General features: G+C 42.2%; 1 protein-coding gene across 2 annotated transcripts; it reads right to left on the bottom strand.

Annotated features, from left to right (window-relative positions):
* Positions 1-1,172: 1,172 nt before the first annotated feature.
* Positions 1,173-13,472, bottom strand: LOC111966663 (synaptophysin-like). Of its 2 annotated transcripts, none has more exons than XM_023991521.2 (7): positions 13,388-13,472; positions 12,030-12,095; positions 6,395-6,519; positions 5,975-6,173; positions 4,012-4,203; positions 3,544-3,876; positions 1,173-3,365 (listed from the first exon to the last, which is right to left on the bottom strand). In XM_023991521.2, the coding sequence occupies exons 1-6, from the start codon at positions 13,403-13,405 to the stop codon at positions 3,574-3,576; spliced, it is 903 nt and encodes a 300-aa protein (XP_023847289.1). In that variant the 5' UTR covers positions 13,406-13,472; the 3' UTR covers positions 1,173-3,365; positions 3,544-3,573. The 2 variants fall into 2 exon arrangements, with proteins under 2 accessions (XP_023847289.1, XP_023847290.1); XM_023991522.2 differs by having other exon boundaries at positions 4,012-4,140.
* Positions 13,473-14,134: the final 662 nt, after the last annotated feature.

The following is a 14,134-nucleotide window of genomic DNA, read 5'->3' as shown; positions in this document are numbered from 1 at the left end:
TAATCTTATGCATTCTAAATAACCGCCCATTTGGAAAAGGAAAATGCAATAAATATTTACTCTATTTACGCTGCGCTTCGATCGGTTGGTCGTAGATGGAAGGCCGGGTTGTTCTTTGAAGAATGTCTGGTGGTAGAACGGTACCCGTTCTACCACCAGACATTCTTCAAAGAACAACGGTAGTACCGTCGTCGACATTCTTCAAAGAACAACGGTAGTACCGTCGTCGTGTGGTAGAACAGTTACTCTGTCCGTCCTCTCCTAGCCCATGTCTACAGTTGCTGCGCTAACTCAACAGCTAGGAGGTATCACTTCTTTAGTGAATAAGAGTATACCAAGTTGCCATGCTATATTCTGGCTGGTATAGTCAAAATTCATCCTTCCGGCGTGTAGGTCGTCACCTTCACGTTGAGATTCAATGCTAATTTTGTTAGGTTCCTGTCGTTCAACCAGAGCTCACGCTGAGGTTGGCTGAGTTCAGTAGGTGGTCTTTGTCCTTTCAACGTGGAGACCGCAAGTCCTCACGTCCTTGGAACAGGAAGTTACATTTTCGTCAACGGGTTTATATAGTGGTGACAGAAGGGTGTGTTTCAAAGTTTACAACCAAAGTCTGTTCACTTGGGCGGGGCTTCTGAGCGAGCAGAGTTTCTCTCTGACAAACCGTTCTCTCATTTAAGAAGCTAAAATTACATTTAATCTTTTCACAAATAGTTTCATATTTAAACATTTAAATAGCACAACAATTCCATGTGAATCTGATAACTAGAATGTGTCTACTTTCCAAGATACAGTTTGTCATCCTGTCATTAGTAATAATGTCTCAGACGCCAACTGATCTGACATCATATTCATTAAGTACCAACGCATATTTTCAACTGGTTGGATTACCGAAATATAGTTCAGTTTCCCACCTTTTGATGTTACCAGACTCTCTATGTTAACAAAGGGATTTTCAATAGTCACATTGGTAGAGTAGAGAGAGGAAAAAGGGGAAAGGTATTTATGGGGGTCATAAACCTCCCCCATCAGGCCAACGTCATGACATAGCCTAGTAGTAGGCATGCCTTATACCCTCAGACATGGGACCTCCCCATGCTACTGAACATCAATCAGTAAATAGTACAGCATGAACAATGCATATGATCTACAAGGTTAGAGAATTAGACAAGACATTTAACCTTCAACAGAATAATTTCAAGTTTATTTGATTTTGTTTCACAGGGATTCCATAAAATAAAAATACAATAGAATTCTGGAGAATCTTGGATATTTTTTTCTCTGAATTGTAATAGTCATTATCATAAATAGTAATAAGAATACATCATAAACAATAACCACAACTATCCAAAGGCATAGAGTATCACAAGACATCATTCACCACTAACGACTAACTATACATATTTCATTGAGCATATTTATAAGAGCTACAAGAGAGAGAGATGGAAAGAAAGAGAGAGAGAACGATATAGAGAAAAACACAGGAGAAGGGAGAGAAAGTGAGGTGCYTCTACACCGACTGATAAAAAAAATATGTATGGATCCAAAACTGCATAATGGAATAACATGGATGAAAAACAATTTAATTGTGATGATAACTGTGGAAGCTATTGATCTATCTATCAAGACACCCCTGTCCTGTTTCCATTTGGCAATACAGGTTTTCTATCCAAAGAAAGGATTGGCAGTATGGCAGGTAAGCCTATCTACATGACCTTGAAAAGAGTGACCATTGCAACATGTGAAGTCCCTGTAGTTTGTGTAAAATATAGCAGAGCTGCACTGTGCTGTGTTGTCACCTTATGATGAGCCAAACATACTATTACTGTAACACTTGTTTGCCACTTGCACCCCCCCCCTCCCCTAACTCCAGGAGTCAGACACATGGTAAACCTGCTTTTGAGAGTGAATGTGTGGTTGTGGGGGGATCGGGGATGCAGGATATTTTATTTACATGGAAACAAGATACAGTTCAGGACAACTCAGTTGGCTATATTAATATGTAAAAATACTTATTTTCTATGGCTTGTATATGGTCTTGAAAATGACACATTTTGCCAWACTGATTTAGTTCTATGTAAATATATGGATGCGTTTTGATCAGATAACCAAAATAAATTGTGAATAAACATGATTACTAACTCTGTCTTATGACTCATCTCTAGACTAGATAAATAGTCGATCGAAACATGACAAGGTTCTGGGCCCAATCTATCCGATGCCAAGTTCTAAACTACATTAAAAATAATGATCCCCTTAACATCAGTTGACTTCACAACCTCAAATCATCTTTAAATAAGAGTGTTGATAGCATAGTACGTACAGCAGTTTTTAGGAACAGCATAGTATTAGCAGAATACCAATTCTTACCATGCTAACTACTTTTTCATTATCCTAGATGCATTTTCTCCTTTTTGCATTTCAGCTTTTAAGAGATTCTCTGGAACAAACATAGCTAAATCCTTGAGTAATATTTAAATGGAAAATATAAGACAATGAATACAAGTTGTAATGAATACATAAATCACTGCTAACACCTCTGCACTGCTAACACCTCTGCACTGCTAACACCTCTCTCATTCTTCTCTACTCTCTCTCTGAATTCGTCGTTCTTTTTGCTTTCTTTTTTGTCTTCATCCTTTGCCATCACATCTTCTCTACTCTATGCCGTTAAACTCACTCAGTAATGTTGAACAAATAAAAAAGCACAATGAGAAAATAGAAAATATATAACTCTATTCTGAAACTGAAAATATGAAGAAACACACATGGAGAAATAAAATAAACACAAAACATAAATATAAAAAAACGACGAGGGTTGAACTATGTGAGCTCCTAAACAGAACTGAAGTAAATACAACTGAATAACTCTGTTCTCTACATTTGTTGTATAACAACTAATATGGAGTGCACAATTATTCAACTGTGTACATTTCTATATGAATATGTTGATATTTACATAGCACAGACAAATACATTCTCCCACGTTAAATATTACTACCATTATTGTCCTTCATGTAAGTGTTATTCCTTTAGAAGATTGATGTTCATGTTTTGGTTTTGTATTCAAGTTTGTCCTTGTGCGATCAAACTGTCAATCAATCCCCTGTTGTCTTCTACAGTTAAATACATCACGAGAATAAACAGCATGTTACAGTAAGGACCCATTTCCCCCTCAACAAAATAACCCTCTCCCAAGGGACACAGTGTTGATAACTTCCCCTTCCAAGAGCCCACCTTCCTCCACCCCTCGCTCCCTGCCTCCCTCCCTCCTCTTGTCAACTCACAGATGCACAAACAGACAAACAGAGGAGTGTGGAATTATGGGTGGTGGTCAGACACCACACTCCTAAATCACATGGTGGCCCCTGGGGTTGGGGGGGGAGAGAGAGAGAGAGAGAAATATTACAACTAATGCATACCTAAAGATTATGAAGATGTCATAAAGCCACAGTCTGTATTTCCCTTTGGAAGAGTAATGCAGTATTTCTCACAGTCATTTATCAGTATTCTCAGGATTTCTCCATCATATGCACTGACACTCACCAGCTTCCAGCTGCCATAGGGTGGACCAGCTCACATCTGATTGGCGTAGGAGGTGGGCTGCTGTTCGTATCCCCCCTGCTGATAGTCTCCACCTCCCTCGGTGTAGCCACCCTGGCCATAGTCGGGCTGGTAGCCTCCCTGGTTGCCGGTATAGGCATCCCCCTGCTGTGCATAGCCCTCCTGCCCATAGCCGTCCTGGCCGAAGGACTCTGGGGCAGGCGCTTTCTCCCGGGAAGGTGGGTATGTGCCTCCGAAAGCTGCTAGCCAGCCAGTCTCCTTGAACACGAACCACAGGTTCCCTCCCCACAGGATCAGGTTCAGGAAGCCAAATGCCTACGGGGTGAATGGAAGAAAAAGACGAAGAAAAAGAAAAAGGGGGTCCATATATTGTAGTACAGGATTTTTCCGTCATATCCTCAGCAGTCCATGCCCTTTTACAAATCACAACATTACAATTGAATTCCGTACCACAGATGTGTTGAGACCAGAGACGACAGGGTCATGGACTTCACGGCAGCGGTTCTCCGGTTCGTCGCAGGCCTCGATCAGTAAGAGGACCTTGTCTGGGTCAGTGGATGCCTTCACATCCGACAGACCCTTAGCCCAGGCAGAAGAAGCCACCAGCCAGAAGAAGGTGAACACACAGGTCACAACGAAGTCCTGAGGATAATCACATTATAAAGCATTAGCAAATTACAGTACCTTCGGAAAGTATTCAAACCCCTTGACTTTTAACCACATTTTGTTAGGTTATAGCCTTATTCTAAAATGTATTAAATCGTTTTTTCCCCCTCATCTATCTACACACAATACCCCATAATGACAAAGCAAAAACTGGTTTTTAGMCATTTTTGCTAATTTATAAACAAATAAAAACATCACATTTACAGAAGTATTCAGTACTTTGTTGAATCCCCTTTGGCAGCGATTGCAGCCCCGAGTCTTCTTGGGTATAACGCTACAAGCTTGGCACACCTGTATTTGGGGAGTTTCTTCCATTCTTCTCTGCAGATCCTCTCAAGCTCTGTCAGGTTGGATGGGGAGCGTTGCTGCACACCTATTTTCAGTTCTCTCCAGAGATGGTCGATCGGGTTCAAGTCCGGGCTCTGGCTGGGCCACTCAACGACCTTCAGAGACTTGTCCTAAAGCCACTCCTGTGTTGTCTTGGCTGTGTGCTTAGGGTCATTGTCCTGTTGGAAGGTGAATCTTTGCCCCAGTCTAAGGTCCTGAGCGCTCTGGAGCAGGTTTTCATCAAGGATCTTTCTGTACTTTGCTCCGTTCATCTTTGCCTCGATCCTGACTAGTGTCCCAGTCCCTGCCGCTGAAAAATATCCCCACAGCATGATGCTGCTAGCACCATGCTTCACCGTAGGGATTATGCCAGGTTTCCTCCAGACGTGACGCTTGGCATTCAGGCCAAAGAGTTCAATCTTGGTTTCATCAGACCAAAGAATATTGTTTCTCATKGTCTGAGAGTATTTAGGTGCCTTTTGGCTCCAAGCGGGATGTCATGTGCCTTTAACTGAGGAGTGGCTTCCGTCTGGCCACTCTACCATAAAGGCCTGATTGGTGGAGTGCTGCAGAGATGATTGTCYTTCTGTAAGGTTCTCCCATCTCCACAGAGGAACTCTAGAGCTCTGTCAGAGTGACCATCGAGTTCTTGGTGACCTCCCTGACCAAGGCCCTTCTTGCCCGATTGCTCAGTTTGGTCGGGCGGCCAGCTCTAGGAAGAGTCTTGGTGGTTCCAAACTTCTTCCATTTAAGAATGATGGAGGCCAATGTGTTCTTGGGGAAATTCAATGCTGCAGAAATGTTTTGGTACCCTTCCCCAGATCTGTGCCTTGACACAATCCTGTCTTGGAGCTCTACGGACAATTCCTTCAACCTCATGGCTTGATTTTTCTCTGACATGCATTGTCAACTGTGGGACCTTTATATTGACAGGTGTGTGCCTTTCCAATTCATGTCCAATCAAGTTGTAGAAACATCTCAAGGATGATCAATGGAAACAGGATGCACCTGAGCTCAATTTCGAGTCTCATAGCCAAGGGTCTGAATACTTACATTATGTAAATAAGGTATTTTTGTTTTTTATTTGTAATACATTTTCAAAAATGTCTAAACCTGTTTTTGCTTTGTCATTATGGGGTATTATGTGTAGATTGCTGAGTTTTTTACGTTTTTATATCAGTTTTAGAACAAGGCTGCAACGTAACAAAATGTGGAAAAAGTCAAGGGGTCTTAATACTTTCCGAAGGCACTGTACATGCTCATCATCATAATCCATTTCAAAGTTCTTATCAGAAACATCATCATGATCAAGCTCAAAGTTAATATCATTATTACTATGATATTAGTAGCAGAGGTAGCGGAATATGGTATGGAATAGTGTAGGCCTACTAGAAACAAGAAGTGCGAAAGACAAACTCACAATCTGGGCTCCCTTGCAGCCTTCACGGTATTTCTCCAGAATGAAAACATACACAGAAAGRGCTGCCATGGAGTAGAGGAAAGAGAAGACACCGACGGTGACAAAGAACCCAGCTGAGGAGGAGTAGTCTCCGATCAGGAACAGACGCTCAGGGTTTCCCCCCTTRCAGGTTGGGGCATCGAAGTACACCTGATGTAGCCTGGAAAGGACAAGCGACATAGAAAGACAGAAGATGGGAGACAGTGAGAAAAGGGGAGAGAGAGAGAAATAGAAAGAGAGAGACGTCAAACGGGGTTAATATAGTTTACAGATTAATGTTCCACCACTGACGTTTGCAGCCCAGTGGTACTGTAGAAATTACAGACGGACCATATTTGTGCGGGTTCAGGGGGTTACGTGTGACTGAATAGGCATACTGACCTGAATGGATACTCAAACTCCACCTCAATGCTCAGGTCACTATCTGACCGGTTTTTACACTCCACACTCATCTTGAACATGCCAGAGTAGCTGCCGCATGTCGAGAAAGCAAAGATGGCAAAGATCTGAAAGACACAGAGGGAGGATGAGAAGAGGAGGAGAATTACAGACAGCAAGTGGAAGTAAAAGGGAAGTGAAAGGGAAGGGTAGGGAAAAATAGAGTAGTGAGATCAAAGGAATGGGGAAAGAATATGACGCAGACAGAGAGACATGTAGGGAGAAGCAGAATACATCTATTAAATGGCCCTTATTTTGGGATGATTTCTTCACAAAGATTGTGCTCTGTSGAGGAATTGGCATAACTCTAGTTTGGTCTGAAATAGGTGTTGATGTGAACCAAAGGAAAGCCCATGCAGTATAATGGAACACCCCAATAAAGCTATGCTGTTGCTGAAAGACCGGACACTGTGGTTTCACCATCTGCTGTGTCTCCTGCACTCCAATGTTTCTCCAACCACTGCAGGCTGCTGACAAAGCCACACAGACTGCAAATCAATGCAGCTATATTGCCAGGTTACAGCGCTACACATGTTGCCATGGTTACCCCGACACCTAAAGTTGTGCGCTTTTGTATAAAGAAAATACAAGAAATGTAAAATAACATGTTTGGTTGATATATCTGTTTTACTAAATAAGTTATTCTTTACGGCCCAGGCTACAGTTCTACAGGGGGGTGTACAGTAATGCAAACCAGCGCTTGTGTACCTGACCACTAACCTACTGTCGTACACACAAGCATGCAGATACACACACTTGCACACACTGACATAGGAGGTTATACAGTCAGCCTATTTTTACCACACCCTCCCTTCCCTGCAGTTCAGATCCCATTGGATGGAAAATCTGTCTATTACTCTGACTGAGGACCTCCACCATCTGTCACTAAAGGACGCTGCACAGGGCTATTGTACACACACCCTCACGCACGGACACACGCGCACACACACAGACCCACAATCGCAAACACACACACGCACACTCCCACACACGCACAACCACAATCACACATGCGCGCTCGCGCTTGTGCAACGGTACACTCACATTGACACACACACACGCGCAAACACACAAACACCTAACTTACTCCCTTGTCTCATTACTCTTTAGCGCGCCAACACAGCCCACCTCCACCCCATCTCCTTATTAACAGGTTTTAATAATCATTGGGAGGAGTGTGAGGGGGGAGGGTGATAATGAAAACCTCAACAGATTGGATATAAGCATGCATGAAAGATGGAAGGAGGAGGACAACAAAACAGAACATGGAATCATCTCTGACATGGAAGAATCAAATCTGTTTATGCTTTAGCTGACTACTCTTTGCCGTGTTCGGTCGTTGTCATAGTCAGATGAGTTGAAGAACATACAGATCTGGCACCAGGCTAGTTAACTCTCCCACACCCTCCAACGTGGATAGTCCACAACGTATGCCAAATGATCCTCTTGTAATAATTTAGCTCTCACTTAGGTAGTCTGGCATGCACAGTAACATAAAGTATAATCATTTTCCTGGTTCATAAAGATGCTGTGTCTGTTTTCACTTATTTGCAACATTCATTAACACGCTCTTAGTGCAAGAGGTTGAGGTATATGACTATGGTCTCCCTAACAAGAGGTTTAGGTATATGACTATGGTCTCCCTAACAAGAGGTTGAGGTATATGACTATGGTCTCCCTAACAAGAGGTTGAGGTATATGACTATGGTCTCCCTAANTATGACTATGGTCTCCCTAACAAGAGGTTGAGGTATATGACTATGGTCTCCCTAACAAGAGGTTGAGGTATATGACTATGGTCTCCCTAACAAGAAGTTGAGGTATATGACTATGGTCTCCCTAACAAGAGGTTGAGGTATATGACCATGGTCTCCCTAACAAGAGGTTGCGGTAAAAAAGGAAGGTTGGAGTAAGGGCAAGGGAATGAATGGGAATATATTGAAGAAAGACAAATGGAGACAGGCTGGCTAGTTGAGAAAATACATAGCTTCACACACATTGTCAGATACCATGGTAATGCTATTGGCAACATACAATGAGCATAGAGGGGGGTGGGTGGGGGTTCCCACTCATAGAAATATAATGAATAGAATGGGCTTGGAACTTCTAACCATGCCAATTTGACTGGTAAACTCATGGGTAAAACTCGCAATGGCTGCCTGGTATTGTGATGCAATAATTTCCATGGTAATGTTTTCAAAGGATGTTAACTGATGTGGCTCATGCAATGGAATWAATTTTTTTGTCATGTGAGTTGAGTTCAATCAACAAATCACAGCACATATTGATGGGTACACTTACTTCCTGCTTTGATCCTATGGGTACACTCGCAATGGTCGCCAGTCCACCCATTATGCCATCATTGACTTGAATGGGGACGCCCGTTCTGTTCATTCTATTTCTATGTTCCCACTAACATGGTAAATGTTGCAGTCTCTCACATAAATCCACTGACACACTACCCCTGTTCAAGCAGGCACACACACACACACCCTCTCTGTGTTAGAAGCAGCTGCATTTATAAATACCTGCTTATCACCGATTTTATAGCCAAGTCCGACAAGACTGAAAACCACAGGTATTCCAAAATTAACTCAAGTAAATGAATAACTGAACTTAATACATTGATTGATACACAAGCATAAATGGATGTTGTAGGACCACAATTCTAGCCATCACAATGTAATTACTGTATGTATGCTCACCAGCATCTTTCTGTCTCTGAGTTTGGCAGGAATCCAAAGTGTGACAGCTTCAACCAATCACATCTCCTCTAAGCCAGGGGCAGACGAGTGGGCAGAGAGCCCTGGCAATGAGTTTGCAAAGGTTTAACATGTAAACTCCTTACCATATCCTACAATCAGCAGCTTTGATGATCAACAACACCAGGAACCACTTATAGAATACTGGGCCAGATTATCACAGATCTCTACTGTATTGACCACACAGTATGAAAACTGTTCTTACAGCACAACAGTGCACTGAGTGAATCAGTAAAGCAAATATGTAAACTGTAACAGAGCATTTAACTGTAAATCCCAAGGTAAGACAAAAATAACCTAGTTCCCAAGCGTAACCCGGGGCAGGATGTTGTTAGGGTAGACACAGTGGTAACCAAAACATAGAAGGCTTGCATTCTAAAACATCGCAACAAATATAGTTAGCCAAAATGTCTGTGTCAGCGTCCCTCCTGTGTGTACACTACATACACACGTTGACAGAAAAACATACGTGTATATTGGAGAGCAGGAATGTTGAATGAGAGGTCAGTAGGGATGTGTAAATGGAGTAAAAGATGAGTATTGATATGTGAATGTATAAATGCTGAATGCTGATTTAGAGTTACATATGGATCTGTTTAGGCCAGGGGATTAACTCCTTTAGGCTCACCTCGATCCAGATGTAGAAACATGCAGATGTAGGCCTTTATGACTTATGATTCCTGAGCTCTGGCCTCCTCCCTGTGTGCTGCTTCAGGCATGGAGGTTTGTTAACCATGTGACCCAGAGAAGTAACGATGTGATGTTCAAGCACTAGCAGTGCTCCGGGGAAGGACTACAGACAAGGTCATGCTGTCAGAACTGTCCTCTCAGTGTCTGCTACCCTGTGTTACTCTTACCTGCTGTGATTTAGAGTAGAACATTTGTTTGGGGATCTTTTATTTAAATCCTGATGTTGCTTTTTGTATGTAGGTCTATGTGTCTTCTCATAAATTAATCCTATTCTTTCAATCAGCCAATCATCATGTTATTCTAGCAAAGTGAGTCCAAATGGAACATGGGAGGAAGAGATTTCATTACTTTACCTTCCTCAATGAGCACATACTGTACATTGATTTGTTCTGTTGAGTGAGAGTGGTGAGTCAGTGGTGAGTAATGACTATGTATCGTGTTTGTTTGTGTGTGTGTGTGTGTGTGATGTGGTGTGTGTGTGTGTGTGTGTGTGTGTGTGTGTGTGCTAGTTCTGATGCTATCACAAATGTGTGATAACAAATAGATGAGAAAGAATTGGTAATGATGTGGTTGAGAGGTGTTCCTAATTACAAGTTACATACGTAGTACACATTACATTCATATTTTGTCCAAATTATTACAGCTCATAATTTCTGCTTAACATCATCATGCTGGACTCAGCGAGAGTCAGAGGCTACATTTACACAGGTAGCTGAATCCTGATATTTTTGCCACTAATTGGTATTTTGTCCAATCACATCAGATCTATTCACATCAGATCTTTTTCAGATCTGATTGGTCAATATACTATTTAGTGAAACAAATATCAGAATTTGGCTGCCTGTGTAAATTCAGCCAGACTCCTCTTTGTACAATTGAGAGAGCCTATCTACATAGAAGAATACCTCTAGCCCCTGGCACAAAACAAGTTGGAAGAGGGGTCACACTGTGCCTCGAGTGTTACTGAGTAAAGAGAACATAAAGCATGCAGAAACCATGATGTGGATGTATGAAGTACATTTTGTGACATGAATGTGTGGAATGCTTTATTACAGATTCATCATGAATTGCCAATCAACGATTGTCATGCTACAGCACAGTACAACAAATAGAGCATTGAGGCGACATGAAGAATTTTAAAAGGTAAACAAACAAGCAAATAGTGGAGATTCAGATTCAGCACCATGGACAGCGATCAATTGGAACCCCGCGATTTTGACGTTTCAGAACCCCMGAAAGTGGACAGCGCCTTCTTCAGGTGACGCTGCAGCAACGTCAATTACTACTACTACCAAGGTTTAAATTCAGTGTAGGCCTATTAAATCATTATGTGCCACTTCTAAAACATGAAATTATAGCGAAAATGATTAGCCCTAGGAGGGAACAACTACACAACACAAAGAAGTGCGAAAATGATTAACCCTAGAAGGGCGCAACTACACATAAAGAAGTAACTACACCCAAATGCATGAGGTGGTCACAAAATACTCCAGATTAGATTACAGAGCGAAAGGCTAAAGTGACGTGAGTTAATTATCTGGTGGATCAGGTAGGCCTACAACAAACTTCACAGGAGAGGACACATAAATACAGTGGCCTGGATAGTTTGAACAAAGATTTATCACAATTACCATGATCGATTTACAGTAACATTGTATCACTGAAACAACGTCGAGTTTTCATGAGACCTGCCTGCCGGTGGTAACCGAGAGGAAGCAGCGAGTGGGAGAATGGGCAGTGTCAGCCACCTCGCGCTGCCTGTTAGTCGTCACGAGCACAAAGCTTCACCTAGCTTTGTGACCTCTGTGTGACAGAAGGACATGTTCTGACACAGTACAAGGGCCCAACATCACTATAAATTCATAATCTATTCTCAGAACAGGGCCAACCATAGCATAATATATGGGCCTATCATTTATGGCTTTTAAGTGTATTGGTTAATATCATCACACTCATCTGTAATCTAGATTTTACGCATGCAATATACAATACCAGTACATTCTATAGTCTTCCACACCCACTCATGCGCGCGGAAAGGATACTGGCGCGCACTCACCTTGGCCTCTCATACACTCAGTCACAAGCCAAATAATGAAACATTGTAAAAAAATAMAACAGTAACTTACCCATTGTAGGATTTTCATAAATCCCAAAGGCTGTTTGATTATGGTGAACTGTCCGGTGGCCACCAACTGTCAACACAGAAATCAACAATCAACAATTAACATTGCTTTATGAATTTGTCGCGAATTATCTTTTGAACGTTTGTAGTGTGTACTGTGTAGGCCTACATGCATTGTCAGCATAGCCTATCTGTCGTTACTCCACAGTTTGCACCTGTCAGTTAATTTAAATGTATCTTTCAGGAGCGGTGGAGGAGGCAGTGATACGATCAATTTTTTCATGCTGCCATTTGTTCGCTAGTACAGTAATTGGACTATTTGACTTGGGGCGCGACAGCCGTTGACAAACACTATCGTTTAGTGGAGACGAGACGAGAAGTGGGAGAGAGACAGAGAGGGGGGGGGGGAGAGGAGAGAGAGAGACTTTGCCAGCATAGAATTAGACAAAGCTGCTTATCCCACTGTTTTCGCTGTCGCCAAAGCTTGACAGACAGCAAGCACTCTACTAGAAATGTATACAGAAAGAAAACCTCGAGTCACCTCGATAGTAGTTGGCCCTATAGTGGATATAGCTAGCCCTATAGTTTAGGCTATAATTTGTAAAGCCTTGTCATGTGCGGTTGAAAGCAACACATCAGTCGCATTTGTGATCGTCCCCAAATAAACTGTGTCCTGTAGCCTATCGATKCTGTCTTTAGCCTATCGATTCACCTCGCAATATCTTACTTTTAACTCCCAGTCGGTCTGTCGCCCCTCGTAAATTGATAGGCCTATAATACAACTCGCCACAGGACTAAGAGACGGACGTCGTCTGATATTGCGATATAGATTAAATAGGCTTTCCAGCTAAACAATCAATTTCTGTGTCCACAATTCAAACGGAATATATCTTCATATAGCCTATAGCTTTCACCTCAACTAATACCCTGGATGTGTTAAGCCTATTTGTCTGGGTTATTTGAAATACTGTTGAAATTATGTTGCGCAGGGTGTCTTGATAAATTATTTTGACTTTTGGACCATGGTCTATTTATGAGCCAACCGTTCCAATGCACCAGTCAATTACTGGTGTGAAATTGGTTAAATCACATGTAATCTATCATGCCTGTATTGCGCTGTTTGGAGCTCAGTGCTCGCTTTTCGTTCACATGAGTCGACCACTGAAAGCACTGTATTTCAAACTAACGGTCCGCGGATTTACAATTACAGCGGCCCCTACCATAATGATGTCCTGTTATTTTTTCCCCTAAAACGCTACCGCGTCAAAGTGCGCATTCTGCAGGCGTGCGAAATTATGGCTTTTCAGATAACTAAATCAAATGAAAACATTGGTATTGGTGATTTTCATCCCAGAGCCCTACCTGGTTCACAACATCCATCTTGGCCGTCTGCTTGCCGATAAGAGGATTAGCCGGTAGGCGGGAGGGAGGAGTTACATCCGGAACAGCCCACGGGGGGACGAGGATAAAGAGATGGGAATAGCTGTATTACGTCACGAGCTCGTCTAGGGCATCTGGAGCATAGAGACGTCAGATAAATCATTGGACATACAGTAATGACGATTTCGACAGCTTGGCCAATCAAATGGCTGCTTTATTCTAGTAGACTACAACGATTGCCACAAGGATAAGAGACTACACCAAGGTATGCAGGCATATGTCTTTTACTACGTTTGTTGGGAGGTGGGCACAAGGCAGGTTTTTGCATTTCTACATGATATTGGAAAGGCAATCGAGTTGCACTGCCAAGACTAGTCTGAGCTTCAGGGCTTCAGGTTGACGCTCATAAGCCTGTAAAGCCTGTTTGATTACCATTAAACATACTAAATACCGACTCATCATTACAGAAAACGGGTCTAAAATAGCCTGATATGATGTGAAAAATCAAACAAGAGCTTCAGTAGCCTAGTGGACGCTGACCATGATGGTGGTGACTGGTAATGGTTTTGACTAGTCGGGATACAGTTTATGTGAGATTTGACTTTTCGTACCAGGTTAAGAAAACTTATGCAGAGGTTTATGATAATTATTGTAAAAAGGAAAGSTTCCTGGAGGATCCTTTAGGGGTTATTCAAATTGAAACGGTGGGGGAACCCCTATAAGTTCTTC

This window comes from Salvelinus sp. IW2-2015, linkage group LG7 (assembly GCF_002910315.2).
Source record: "Salvelinus sp. IW2-2015 linkage group LG7, ASM291031v2, whole genome shotgun sequence".
Lineage (NCBI taxonomy): Eukaryota > Metazoa > Chordata > Actinopteri > Salmoniformes > Salmonidae > Salvelinus > Salvelinus sp. IW2-2015.
This window is presented reverse-complemented; position numbering and strand designations above follow the sequence as displayed.